At 43.9% G+C, this 15,131-nt stretch overlaps 1 protein-coding gene across 1 annotated transcript in view; it reads left to right on the plus strand.

The window, feature by feature from the left end:
• The window catches only part of LOC126199436 (furin-like protease 1), a 286,856-nt gene that overhangs the window by 215,650 nt on the left and 56,075 nt on the right, over positions 1–15,131 (plus strand). Inside the window, exons 7-8 of the mRNA XM_049936353.1 lie at positions 1,818–2,025; positions 10,813–10,930. Coding sequence (XP_049792310.1) covers positions 1,818–2,025; positions 10,813–10,930 — 326 coding nt within the window. The remainder of the gene's footprint in view (positions 1–1,817; positions 2,026–10,812; positions 10,931–15,131) is intronic.

A 15,131-nucleotide genomic window follows, 5' to 3' on the forward strand; every position in this document is an offset into this window, starting at 1 on the left:
CCAACCGATCCCTTCTTCTAGTCTAGTTTTGGCACAAAAATTCTCTTCTCCCCAATTCTATTCAATACCTTCTCATTAGTTATGTGATCTACCCATCTAATCTTCAGCATTCTTCTGTAGCACCACATTTCGAAAGCTTCTATTCTCTTTTTGTCTAAACTATTTATCGTCCATGTTTCACTGCCATACTTTCAGAAAAGACTTCCTGACACTTAAATGTGTACTCGATGTTAACAAATTTCTCTTCTTCAGAAACGCTTTCATGCCATTGCCAGTCTACATTTTATATTCCCTATACTTCGACGATCATCAGTTAATTTGCTCCCGAAATAGCAAACTCATTTACTACTTTAAGGGTCTCATTTCCTAATCTAATTCCCTCAGCATCAGCCAGTTTAATTCGACTACATTCCATTATCCTCGTTTTGCTTTTGTTGATGTTCATCTTATATCCTACTTTCAAGACACTGTCCATTCCGTTCAACTGCTCTTCCAAGTCCTTTGCTGTCTCTGACAGAAGTACAATGTCAACGGCGAACGTCAAAGTTTTAATTTATTCTCCATGGATTTTAATTCCTGCTCCGAATTTTCTTTTGTTTTCTTTACTGCTTGCTCAATATATAGATTGAATAACATCTGGGATAGGCTACAACCCTGTCTCACACCCTTCTCAACCACTGCTTCCCTTTCATGTCCCTCGACTCTTATAACTGCCATCTGGTTTCTGTACAAATTGTAAATAGTCTTTAGCTCCCTGTATTTTAGCCCTGCCACCTTCAGACTCTGAAAGAGAGTATTCTAGTTAACATTGTGAAAACTTTCTCTAAGTCTAAAAATGCTAGAAACGTAGGTTTGCCTTTCCTTAATCTATTTTCTAAGATAAGTCGAAAGGTCAGTATTGCTTCACGTGTTCCAACATTTCAACGGAATCTAAATTGATCTTCCCCGAGATCGGCTTCTACCAGTTTTTCCATTCGTCTGTAAAGAATTCGTGTTAGTAAAGCTGCATGCTCTCGGGAAAAATTACGGCTGTAGTTTCCCCTACTTTCAGCCGTTCGCAGTACCAGCACAGCAAGGCCGTTTTGGTAAGTATTACAAGGCCAGATCAGTGAATCATTCAGACTGTTGGCCCTGCAACTACTGAAAAGGCTGCTGCCCCTCTTCAGAAGCCACACGTTTGTCTGGCCTCTCAACAGATACCCCTCCGTTGTGGTTGCACCTACGGTACGGCTATCTGTATCGTTGAGGCACGCAAGCCTTTCCACCAACGGCAAGGTCCATGGTTCATGGGGGGAATCATCTCATAGTCTTACATAATCTGACCAAGTCTTCAAACAGTATTTAGACATTTAATTTTACGTAAGTATATTGTGCAATCTCTATGTTAGCAGCTCACGGCCGTAGTTCGACCACCGTCCGTTATTTTGCTGGCCAAATTACAAACGTCATCTGCTACTTTCAGTGCCTCATTTCTAATCCGATTCACTATTTCATTCGACTACATTCCATTGCATTTGTTTCAATTTTGTTGATGATCATCTCATCTTTCTTTCGGGACAATATTCGTTACGCACCTTCTCTCCAAAGTCCTTGACATCTCTGAGAAAAGGAGAGTGTAATCGATAAACCTTAAAGTCTCGATTTATTCTTCCTGAAATGTTCCTCTGTTTCCTTCACTGTTTGCTCAGCGTACAGACTGAATAACACGGAGCGTAGGCTACAACACTGTTCCTCTCCTTTCGGCTCCATCCCCTCCGGTGTACTGTACTTCAGTCGGGACGCTGAGACTGCTGACGGCTGCGCTCTGTGTCTGGCAGGTGGTGACCACGGACCTGCACCACCAGTGCACGAGTTCGCACACGGGCACGTCGGCGTCGGCGCCGCTCGCGGCCGGCATCTGCGCGCTGGCGCTCGAGGCGAACCGCGACCTGACGTGGCGCGACATGCAGCACATCGTGGTGCGCACCGCGCGCCCCAGCAACCTGCACACCCCGGACTGGAGGCTCAACGGCGTCGGCCGCAACGGTGAGCGCTCGGCTACTGCCTGCTGCCTGCTGCCGCATCGCTTACTCCGGACACACGTGGTGCAACCGAGAGAGAGTCCACTTAAAGTAGCTGCTTTCGAGTAGACCGTCTATATCTCTGACGTCGATCTGTTGTAGAATTTTAGAACATGTTTTTTGCGCGCGTATCATGTCGTTTCTGGAAACCCAGAATCTACTCTGTAGGAATCAACTTGGATTCCGGAAACAGCGATCGTGTGAGTTCCAACTCGCTTTCTTTGTTCATGAGATCCAGAAAATATTATATACAGGCTCCCAGGTAGATGCTATTTTCCTTGACTTCGCCCGCATCTCGTAGTCGTGCGGTAGCGTTCTCGCTTCCCACGCCCGGGTTCCCGGGTTCGATTCCCGGCGGGGTCAGGGATTTTCTCTGCCTCGTGATGGCTAGGTGTTGTGTGCTGTCCTTAGGTTAGTTAGGTTTAAGTATTTCTAAGTTCGAGGGGACTTATGACCACGGCAGTTGAGTCCCATAGTGCTCAGAGCCATTTGAACCATTTGAACCTTGACTTCCGGAAAGCGTTCAATGCAGTTCCACTCTGTCGCCTGATAAACAAAGTAAGAGCCTACGGAATATCAGACCAGCTGTGTGGCTGGATTGAAGAGTTTTTAGCAAACAGAACACAGCATGTTGTTCTCAATGGAGAGACGTCTACAGACGTTAAAGTAAACTCTGGCGTACCACAGGGGAGTGTTATGGGACCATTGCTTTTCACAAAATGCAGGAAGATCTGCAGCGGATAGGCACTTGGTGCAGGGAGTGGCAAGTGACCCTTAACATAGACAAATGTAATGTATTGCGAATACATAGAAAGAAGGATCCTTTATTGTATGATTATATGATAGCGGAACAAACACTGGTAGCAGTTACTTCTGTAAAATACCTGGGAGTATGAGTACGGGACGATTTGAAGTGGAATCATCATACAAAATTAATTGTTGGTAAGGCGGGTACCAGGTTGAGATTCATTGGGAGATTCCTTAGAAAATGTAGTCCCATCAACAAAGGAGGTGGCTTACAAAACACTCGTTCGACCTATAATTCTCATCAGTGTGGGATCCGTACTAGGTCGGGTTGACGGAGGAGATAGAGAAGCTCCAAAGAGAAGCGGCGCGTTTCGTTATAGGGTTATTTGGTAAGTGTGATAGCATTACGGAGATGTTTAGCAAACCCAAGTGGCAGACTCTGCAAGAGAGGCGCTCTGCATCGCTGTGTAGCTTGCTGTCCAGGTTTCGAGAGGGTGCGTTTCTGGATGAGGTATCGAATATATTGCTTCCCCCTACTTATACCTCCCGAGGAAATCACGAATGTAAAATTAGAGAGATTCGAGCTCGTACGGAGGCTTTCCGGCAGTCGTTCTTCCCGCGAACCATACGCGACTGGAACAGGAAAGGGATGTAATGACAGTGGCACGTAAAGTGCCCTCCGCCACACACCGTTGGGTGGCTTGCGGAGTATAAATGTAGATGCAGTTGAACGGAACGGCAAGGGATGCCAGCAGCATTGTTTCCACGGATGAGACTTCTGACGTTGACTTTTGGGCTGGGGTCAGCAGTAGCGTGTCCTGACATCGGTACTTAACCCATTCTCACCGGGCTCACTCTGGTTACAGTAGTGGACTTTATACTTTTAATTTTAAAATTTTCTTTGTTATCGTGGCACACAGCAAATGTTGGAGTTTTTACAGTGTGCGTTTTCCTACGAACGGGGCCAGATACCTAGAAGAGAAAAACGATTTGCGTTCTAAAACTTTTAGCCAAAGGAAACGCCTACACTCCTCATAAATGAGAAAATACCCTGATGAAATAACTTACGTAGAAAACGTTTTAATATCGCATTTGAAGGAGAAGATATAGTTTCACGCTATTTCGTATCTTGAAAGGAGAAAAAAACCACCTTGCCGAATGACAGAGGCTGTATGTGTTGCTTTCTAAATATTGTTTCATGTGTACCAACGTATATTTTTTCATTAGTGAATAAATGTCGATATTTTAATATGTTTCGGAGACACCTTCCTTACTATTTGTGTTCAAATGTGTGTGAAATCTTGTGGGACTTAACTGCTAAGGTCATCAGTCCCTAAGCTTACACACTACTTAACCTAAATTATCGTAAGGACAAACACACACACCCATGCCCGAGGGAGGACTCGAACCTCCGCCGGGATCAGCCGCACAGTCCATGACTGCAGCGCCTGAGACCGCTCGGCTAATCCCGCGCGGCCCCAATTATTTCACTTCCGAGTAATTTATCTTACAAAAGTTGTTGAGAATATACGTCATGAAGTTAGCGTCGGATGTTAATAAACACAGCTTGGTTGTAATTAAAACAAACTTCCTCAACTTGCGCTGCTCTAGTTGGAAAACTAATTACCGTATGCATACCCAACTTCAAGCGATTGATGTTCAGATGGTGCGCTGCAGGATTTGCATTGTTAGCAGAGTTAGCGTTATGATTTGCCATTAGGCATCGACAGTGGTACAGCGACCTTGGGTTGAAATACAAGCACAATGTGCGGTACAGCTGCAGACAGTCAACGTGGGTATGGGTAACGTGAGACAAGCTTTACTCTAAAGCTTTTATATCAAAATAACTAACAATGCTGATGCTCTTCGCCAGCGTCAATGCACTAAAGGAATATGGCGCGCTCCTTTTTACGCACAGGGGTTGAAGTACATCATTTGGAAGTTCAAATTAACTGACGATTTCGGAATTGCTCATGGGCCGATGGCCAATTTCGCCACAAATTTTTGAACAAGTTAACTATTGTCATGGCTGCGAATGCCGGACGCAATATGCCGTCTTCAAACAGTTCACGAGCTGTGTCAAAACAAGTGAACATTCCATGGTCCACCGTTCGAGAAGTGCTGTGAACAATTGTGAAACTGTCATCGTAAAAACTTCCAAGCTAATGTCTATGCAGATGGTCGTCACATTAAGCAACGTTTGCAACCTGGAACGTAAACGAGGAACGCAATTAAAAATGTTATTTCTCATGTGGAAATTAACATGTATTTTTCATTTGTTTATTCTTTATTTCTCTTCCACATGTCCTTACAAATTTTCCACAAACTCGCTGTCCAACCATTAATCTTTTTTCATGGGGGCCCCTCTCAAGTTGCGAAAGTTTAATTATAACCAGCCTGTATATCATAGCTAGTTTTTAGGTCTATTGCTATATTCAGACTTTTTGTGTCACGGGTGTTATAACTGTACTGTCACACATCGATTCTCGGCTAAGCGAAATGTTTACCTTCCGTATAGTGTGAACTCACCACCAACTGACCGTGATACCGCTTTCCGTTCCGTTCCGTTGATGTCCACTGCGAATTGGCCTTTACTCTGTGCTATGCACCAGTGTGTGTGTGTGTGTGTGTGTGTGTGTGTGTGTGTGTGTGTGTGTAGGGCGGTGGTTTATTTTTCTTATTATTGTTGTTAATTTAGCATGCTGCAACACATTCTAATGGCACGTGCTTGTAAGCTAACTTAAAGTATTATATATTTACATAATGTGAAGAGCAACGAAACAGTTTAAAATCAGAGATGATAACAAGTCTATATTAAACTAATTGAATGTCCAAATCCGTAATAGATATTTATTTTGTTTGCCCCTGTATGACAACCGGTTTCATGTTCTGGAGCTATATCTGTGCGTTGTACAAAACTAATACTTCGTGTGCCACGAATTCCAAAGTGCGAGTACGAAAAAGATATGTTACTCCTCCGTAAAACCAATGATGAAACGGCAAATGGGCATCCGATCCGAACTGTCCGTGATCAGTAAAATATCAGTAAAACGTTGCCATACACTCACTAACGCTGTAACATGCTGTTCTATTTGACGCCAATATATTTAAGTATGTTGACGACTCCCAGTGTTTGTGAGTCTTTTAATTCTTTGTTTCTCCCGCTGGTTTCGACGATGGTTTCGTCCTGTCAGACGCAGATTGTCATGTGCTGCCCGGGCTCGTCTTATGACAGAATTTTGGAGATGTTTTACTGATCATGCAAATTTGGATCGGATACTCATCTGCCGTTTCATCCATGGTTTTACCGACGCGTGATTTTTTTTTTTCATGCGCACTTCACCTTGCAAGTCGTGGCACATGAAGTATTCGTTTTATATGTCCTCAAGATATACCTATATGAAACCGGTTGTCATACAGGGATGAACAAACTAAACAGCTGTTGCGGATTCGAACTTCCACCCACTTTAATATAGACTGTTTACCATCTCTGATTTTAAATTAATTGATTGTCCTTCTCATTGCCGGCTGGTGTGGCCGTGCTGTTCTAGGCGCTTCAGTCTGGAACCGCGTAACCGCTACGGTCGCAGGTTCGAATCCTACCTCGGGCATGGATGTGTGTGATGTCCTTAGCTTAGTTAGGTTTAAGTAGTTCTAAGTTCTAGGGGACTGATGACCACAGATGTTAAGTCCCATAGTGCTCAGAGCCATTTGAACCATTTTTTTGTCCTTCACATTATGTGTAAGTCCCTTAACTGTGGTTGCCCGACGTATAAGGTTATTTGTATTATCTGTTTACAGTAACGAAGATGACACATCTCATGCGGTTATATCAAGTGCCTTATTTTACAAATAGAAAATTACAGTGTGCCAAGACATAATAATTTTCTTGAAAGTTGCGTGTACAGGGTGATCCCTTGATAATGTTAAAGATTTTCCGGGACGATGGGGAAGGGTAAATATGTCAGTCTGGGGTAATGGATCGTGCTTTGGAAACGATAGAGTCGAAAGCTTTAAGGGAAAAAAAAAAAGAAAAAAAACTTGCTACCTCTTACAATGGAATACATGTGCCGGTACTGTTGCTGTTGGGATTTAAGTTTAGAAAACTCCCGAAGAGCAATTGAGATTTGGATTGTAACTCACCTAATCAACTGCAGATGGCGTACTGTGCGCTGCCAAGAGCAATCCTGATATAAGATGTCTGTACTGTCATAGACAACAGTCTCTGTTTACAATCCGAAGTACTTACTTCGATCAGTGCTAAGCGAATAGAGTTGTACCCGTTGAAAACTTGCAGTCAAGATTTTCGTGTATGGGCAAGCAAAGGAAGCTCAGAGGTTGTACAGAACACAATATCCGCGTGAAAGACAGGCCATATTTCCAAGACTGTTCTAACGATTAAGTGTAACGGGGTTCAAAAATGGCTCTGAGCACTATGGGACTTAACTTCTGAGGTCATCAGTCCCCTAGAACTTGGAACTACTTAAACCTAACTAACCTAACGACATCCATGCCGGAGGCAGGATTCGAACCTGCGATCGTAGCGGTCGCGCGGTTCCAGACTGTTGGGCCTAGAGCCGCTCGGCCACTCCGGCCTGCTGTAACGGAGTAATTGGTGTCACGGTACGACGGCCGAGGAGGTTGACGGACTACACGGACTCCCGCCTTAGAAGATGCTGTGCTTGTTCGAGTGGATGAGGCGCATGATATCGACACCCGTTCGTTTGCACTTGAAATGAATGTTTCGCAGCGTGCTGTGTTGCGAGTGTTACGCGAAATGCATGCTTCGGGCTCGGCGACGCTTTTAACAGCAAGGTGTCGATACATGGGGGAAAAGGTCCACGGCTCATAACTTCACGTAAGCTGTAAGATGTGTTAATGTCACGTTGGCACCAGATTTATACACAATTCTGCTGCCCGCCTCTACCGTGGAAGTGTCGCCCTATGGGAAAGTCGTCACTCCGCCTGCTACCCACATATTACCCATTAATTTGTCCGCTCCCGGTAGCTGAGTGGTTTGCCGGCACGGTAGCTCAGCGTGTTTGGTCAGAGAGTCGGTTGGTCTCTGTAATAAAAAAACTGAGTGGAAGGATCAACAAATGAACTTGAAGGGATGTCACTGTGACGTCCGCAACGACCAAACACAACGACAAAAAAAAAAAAAAAAAAAAAAAAAAAAAAAAAAGTGGTCAGCGTGACGGAATGTCAATCCTAAGGGCCCGGGTTTCATTCCCGGCTGGGACTCGACGCCGCTCAGAACTGACAAGAAAAGGCCTCAGGCCGTGGCATAATGAGCGTTGATGAAATTTCGTGGTCGAAAACGGCAGTTTACAGTTTGATGAACAGCAGGACGACAATACTTGACACTGCTGACACTCCCCAGACGATTCAACGGTATTTTGGGTCTGCATCCCCACTGAAGGTGATCGCACCCGTTACGAGTGCAACGCAACAGCAATTTTTGCTCTCGTGTACCGGTTGTTACCATTAGGAATCGTTCAAAACCATTCGACGACATCTGAACGTGATCCGAAGCAACAGAGGGTACTTACACTTATCCAACCCCCCTGTTGCACGACCTCACGTGGTGTGATGGCGCAATAGGAACCCGTTTGGTTTGCCTACCTACAGGCCCTAGAGCAGCCGCCACGCTGATTTGATGTCCCAATTTCTGAAGGCACATTTGTAACGTGTGCAACACAGTTGCGTGGGTGGTTGCTGGTTTCTTCACCCACATGTTAATGTTGCACTCCCGAGTGATCACAGGAAGCCGTGAAAGAAGGTGGTTGGAGAAGCGTAAGTACCCTGTACTGCTTCAGATCGTCTTAAAGTATCGTCGAATGGTTTTGAAGAGCAAAAACTGCGGTCGAACTGCAGGGGAGGAGGAAAAACAGTGTCAAATGGTGTCAAGAACGCAGTCCTGTTGTTCATTGTGCTGTGAACTATTCTTTTCGTCCACGAAATGTGTTGGAATCAACGCCTCAGGGAAAGGAGTTGTTTCGTCTACGCCTATTATATGCCAGCCCCCGAGGACATTTCTTGCCTGAGCGGCGTTGTGTCTGAAATGTTTTCCTTGGCCACTCATAACAAAACGGCTCTGACCTCCCTCGCAGAGGCATCGAAAGAGTGGGTGAAATGTGGGTAGGATGAGGTTGTGAAAAACTGCTGGTCCATGCGATACGTCGGTGGCTTTGGACAGTGTGTTGGCGAAGGTTTGCGCCAGTGTGGTACCATTAACGCCCCTTAGAGCTCACATTAACTTCTGAGTACTTACCTTTTATTTCGAATATGACGTCGCACGGTTTTAAGCTTTTCCACTGTTACAAAGGAAGGTTGTAGGCACCTTCGAGACAAATTTCGGACTTCCACTTCGCAATGGGTGGCAACTACCGAGTTTCGAAAACAGTGGTCCTGTAACTATACTACTGGCCATTGAAATTGCTACACCACGAAGATGACGTGCTACAGACGCGAAATTTAACAGACAGGAAGAAGATGCTGTGATATGCACATGATTAGCATTCACACAAGGTCGACGCCGCTGGCGACACCTACAAGGGGCTGACATGAGGAAAGTCGAGATGACAGGCATCTTATCCGCATGCCTGTAACGGATCGTGCAGCCACGTCTCGATACCTGAGTCAACAGATGGGGACGTTTGCAAGACAACAACCATCTGCACGAACAGTTCGACGACGTTTGCAGCAGCATGGACATCAGTTCGGAGACCATGGTTTCTGTTACCTTGACGCTGCATCACAGACAGGAGCGTCTGCGATGGTGTACTCAAAGACGAACCTGGGTGCACGAATGGCAAAACGTGATTTTTTCGGATGAATCCAGGTTCTGTTTACAGGATCATGATGGTCGCATCCGTGTTGGCGTCATAGCGGTGAACGCACGTAGGAAGCGTGTATTCGTCATCGCCATACTGGCGTATCACCCGGCGTGATGGTATGGGGTGCCATTGGTTACACGACTCGCTCACCTCTTGTTCGCATTGACGGCACTTTGAACAGTGGACGTTACATTTCACATGTGTTACGACCCGTGGCTCTACCCTTCATTCGATCCCTGCGAAACCCTACATTTCAGTAGGATAATGCACGACCGCATGTTGTAGGTCCTGTATGGGCCTTTATGGATACAGAAAATGTTCGACTGCTGCCCTGGCCAGCACATTCTCCAGATCTCTCATCAATAGAAAAGGTCTGGTCAATGGTGGCCGAGCAACTGGCTCGTCACAATACGCCAGTCACTACTCTGAATGAACTATGGTATCGTGTTGAAGCTGCATAGGCAGCTGTACCTGTGCATGCCATCCAAGCTCTGTTTGACTCAATGCCCAGGCGTATCAAGGCCGTTATTACGGCCAGAGGTGGTTGCTCTGTGTACTGATTTCTCAGGATCTATGCACCCAAATTGCGTGAAAATGTTATCACATGTCAGTTCTAGTATAATATATTTGTCCAATGAATACCCGTTTATCATCTGCATTTCATGTTGGTGTAGGAATTTTAATGGCCAGTAGTGTATAGTACGTAACGTGTTTTTTAATATAAGTTCGTATGTTTTCAAGGCCAGTGTCAGTCCTAAATAATTTTGTATTTTAGGACGCGTCCTCGTAGTTTCGGCCTAATATCCGAAATTTTTTACCAAAAAAAGGAAAAAAAAACCACACGATTTTCTACAAAGGAGGTACAAAGATACGGAGAGGACATTGCAGTAAACAACAAGGGATGACAGCAGCGGTTTGAAAGATTGCATACCTAGGCGAAAACGCCGCATACAGCAGGTTATTTTAAAAGATTAGTTATAAGTAATAACATCCATTAACGACAAAGTTAAAATACTTTTGTTTTGTGAAAATTCTGTCTCTTTAATTCCTCCTAGTTTAGTCAACTTTTTTAGAAATGCTTTTTGACCACTTTGTATGAACCAACGCCTCCTCGCCTGTGCTTGCCAAATGTTGTGCCGTGACGCCGTGCGTGCTCTGGTTCGCAGTGAGCCATTCGTTCGGCTACGGCCTGATGGACGCCACAGCGATGGTGCGGCTGGCGCGCTCCTGGAAGCCCGTCCCTGAACAGCACCGCTGCGAGGTCTCAGCGCCGCACACCGACAAGTAGGTGGTACCCAGCTGTCTGCTTTCTGCTTCCTGCTGTCTCCTGTACATTGTCGTAAATTAGGTTGCTTCAGTGTTTCAGCGAAGCTTTCAGCGTCATCGATCCACGCAACAGGTCAAACAGCTACCTACTAGAAGGGGAATCTTTCTTTCAGAACGCTGGGCTCGCAGTGTTGTTAAATAATCCGCCTGGAGTTGCGATGTCGGGAATAAGCCTCTGGATGCTCAAGTTGTGAGGCGTGCCTGGGTCAACCAGTTGGTGCAGTGTTCCTCGCATATAACATAATAAACCGAAAAACAATTTGTCTGTCTTCAGCTGCAGAGCACATTCACAGATATAGAAATACCCTGCAATCACTATGAGCAACAGTGCCAACATTTCCGACACGACGAGTCGTTGTTCTCTGACCTGTATCTCAGGTTCGAACAATGTAAATAGCGGAATCAAATCAATTGCCTGCCAGTCATTTTATAGCCACTATTTTGTTTTATGAATTCACTTTGGTTCTTAATACCAGTTTTTACCCCATGAGACATTCTTAAAGAACATTTTTTCATTATTTGCTTTTCCGAAATTTCATTACTTTCCTCTATACTTAGTCTACAGTATTTAGTATTTAATTTAGGGCTTTGCCACTTCTTACGAAAAGTTTCAAGCTACCAGTGTAAAAAAGACAACTACTTAATATCCGGCTGTAATGGAGTTTGTAGCCCAAAGAGAGCCTGTTTATTTGTCTGGGGAGACAAATCTGACTAATGCAGATAAATCTGGATGCAAGCAATCACTTTGAAATATTTTCTTTTCCATCTGTATAATTTGTGACTGTAAATATTGATGTCCAATATTTATGTATATCCTTGCATGTTATACTTACATAGCTGTAGCGCTTTTGGGGGAACTCCGCAAGTATACAGTCACGTGATATTGTCATTATTATTATTATTATTATTATTTCTTTACTTTCTCAGACGTTAAGTCTGGTTGAGAATGGAAAGTGACGCGGACCTTGATCAAGCGTCACTTCCTATTAACTGTACGGTATGTGTTATATTGCATTTAGGAACTTTCGGGTAATTGAACATGTATCAATAATTACGGATTTCTGTAGTTGTATATATACGTTTGGATGTAGCTCTATTGCATTGATGTACTAGTGGATATTGTGTGGTATGACTCCTGTAGTTGATAGTATAATTGGTATGATGTCAACTTTTTATTATTATTATTATTATTATTATTATTTGTGGCTTATTCTCTATGGACATTGCAGTGTCAACTGTAAAAGGAGTATCTCACGATGCTTCGTTGGGCGTATGAATGGCCATGAAGTCTTTTATAATCCCTAGTAGAGTCATCAACATTGTGCCGCTTCGTGCTCCTGGAGGGAACTAGACCAACAGAAACTGGAACAGTAACTATAAAGACTCGCAGTCCGTATGATTTGCCTTTCAGAATAAGGGATGCAAAAGGATGACGAACGAAGATACCGTTGCCGTAACCCACTTCTTTCGATTGCTTCCCGTCTTTCTTCCAGACCCTCAACTCTCCCCAGTGATGCTGCGTTTGTAACAACGGCTCTGAAAGAGGAGTGAGTTTTTCCCTTTCATTGCCTGGGAAATCTATAAGTTATAAGAAATGAAACGGCGAACCACCTCTCTTTGAAATCCAAACCAAGCCACAAGATCACAATTCAAGTAGTAAAATAAAAAAGGAGAGAGAGAGAGAGAGAGAGAGAGAGAGAGAGAGAGAGAGAGAGAGAGAGAACTGCAAGATATATACTTTCCTCCTAAATTCATTTCATCATTGCACTAATGTTGCTGGACAAAATAATATTAACACTTGTGAAACGTGACAAAAAATTTTCATAAGTAGCCTTTGGGCCTTACTTTTGCTTTATTTACAACTTGAGGTATAGACAGTGACAAGTCATACTCAACTGTAGATGGATTACGTACTCTCTCGTCCTGCAAAAGTTGTCTGATTGAGGGAAAGTACTTGGAGAGGGACGTCTATTACGATGCTTGACCTCCGAAATACGTGACAGTGGTTCCATTGTATTCAGAGTCGGTACACGACGTTACACTTCGTCATGTGTGTTTATTACATCATTTCACACAATGAACGTGTGAACGGGAGGGTTATCGTATATAGGCCGCTGTCCATGGAACATGGCAGCATTGGCTGAAGATGGTCCCCCGGTATACTGACACAACGTCGTTTTCAACATCCATACGCAAGAAAACTTTTATGTGCAGAAAGCGCTAAGTGACATCGCGATCCACATCATCACTAAACCACGCAGTAGTTGACAGTAGGACAGGTACAGTTAGCATGACAGGCTTCTGCAGTCGTTCTCCAAACTGGATAGTGTCCGATGGTCGGGAAAAAATGGACGACAACAGTAATGTTTGGATCATAGTGATTGCTGTTTGTTCGTACTAGCCAGGCGTGATATGCGAGGCGAAAGTATATCGTTAACACTCGAATGTACGACTCGATGTTGGTCTCATCTCCTGTCTGGTTCACGAGGGGTTCTAAACAATATATAGATTAAAATATATGAGGATGAATACTGAATGTACCTGGGAAGCCAGGTACAAAAATTTCAAGATTATGTATGGTACTGTGCAAGTACAAGTGAATTGGCGATTTCTGCCGCCATTGTTGCGTCGTAGGAAATGTCGCTGTCTTCTGTGAACGATGTTCGGCTTACTCCTTTACAATGCGGTTATGGTTTGACTCCATAGTCTGTCGGACTCCTGGTTTCACGGTACACACATCTACCGATAATAACAGTTGGGATATATCACTGCGAGGTGTCGATTAGACATATACTGTAGATTTATGCGTATGACTTGGGTGAGCTATGTGGCAGAAACATGAAAGGGAGAGGATATAAAAGACGAGGCACTAAGATCTGTTTTTCAGGATTAACAAAACTTCTTTCAATTGTTCGGTAACTTTTTCACATTTTCTCTCTCTTCATATCCTACATAGCTGCATGGACGTCAGTAACAATAGTAAAAGACCTTTCATACGTTTCCGTCAAATGCCTAATGGAATGCAGTATTTTGAATAGCTTCCTTTTATCCAAACTGCGTCTCTCATAACTCGATCTGGAGTGAAACATGTACAAGAGTGCAGGAAGTTAGAAAGATATCTAAAGTTTATTGACTGGAACACTTGAATCATTAAGCACTGCGAATGTTTTGGAATATGATCACTGGGAATCTGTATTAGTAAATTTAAAGCAGTACGCTAATATTGTACTTCTATTACTCAGATCAAGCTGACAGTAAAAGAATTAGAGCGCTATACTTAACCTTTCTGGTAGAAGAAATGGTTCCTCTTTCCAGCACCAAAGCTCTAAACCTACTCCTTGGGTAGAGAAATTCATTGCCTACTCTTTTATATTCGTTGATTTGTTGGGCTTCTTAGTTGGACAATAATTCATATTTCATTAGTAGCACCATCTACTTCTAGATGATTCGGGCTTTCTTCGTATTTCTGCAAATATATCTCTTTAGTCACTGGACTAGGCACCCACTGTGTGTTTGCTTTACTTATTATTTACTTGCATCCTAACAGCTGCCGTTCTAATTGCGCTTGTACTTCCTTTTCTAATGGTAACTGTTTCTGTGCTGCTTTAAAAACGCAGATGGAAAGCTAACACTTCGGGTTCATGATATCCTATTAAAAACAGGTGTCTCTCTCCTAAATTCCACGCGAGAGAGACATGACTATCCATAATGTAGTAATTTTTTATCTAGGTCATTGCAGCCGTCTCTCTCTCTCTCTCTCTCTCTCTCTCTCCCCCCCCCCCCCCCCCCCCTCTCTCTCTCTTGCTCTCTTGTTCGTCCCCCCCGTCCTCTCTCTGTGTATCGCCGTCGTCGTTGTATCTAATACCAGGGACTTCAACGAGTGGGGTTGCCTAGCAACCCTAACTACGCAATAAATCCGCAATGGCCATGCCGTATAAACTTGATAGCGCTCATTCAGAATTTCATTGCTTAATAAAATCTGAGTAGAATGACTCATGGCAGGCAGTAACTGGTTAAAGAACGGCAATGTACAGGATCACCCATCAACACTGCACATTGAAAAAAGAAAAAAAGCCTCTTCAGCTGTATTCTGTTGACAAAAAAGGATGTCTTATACGTGTGCTTTCCCGCTCACTCTTTTGCTGTGTTGCTGTGTTTC

The sequence above is a fragment of the Schistocerca nitens genome, chromosome 8 (assembly GCF_023898315.1).
Source record: "Schistocerca nitens isolate TAMUIC-IGC-003100 chromosome 8, iqSchNite1.1, whole genome shotgun sequence".
Classification (NCBI taxonomy): Eukaryota; Metazoa; Arthropoda; class Insecta; order Orthoptera; family Acrididae; genus Schistocerca; species Schistocerca nitens.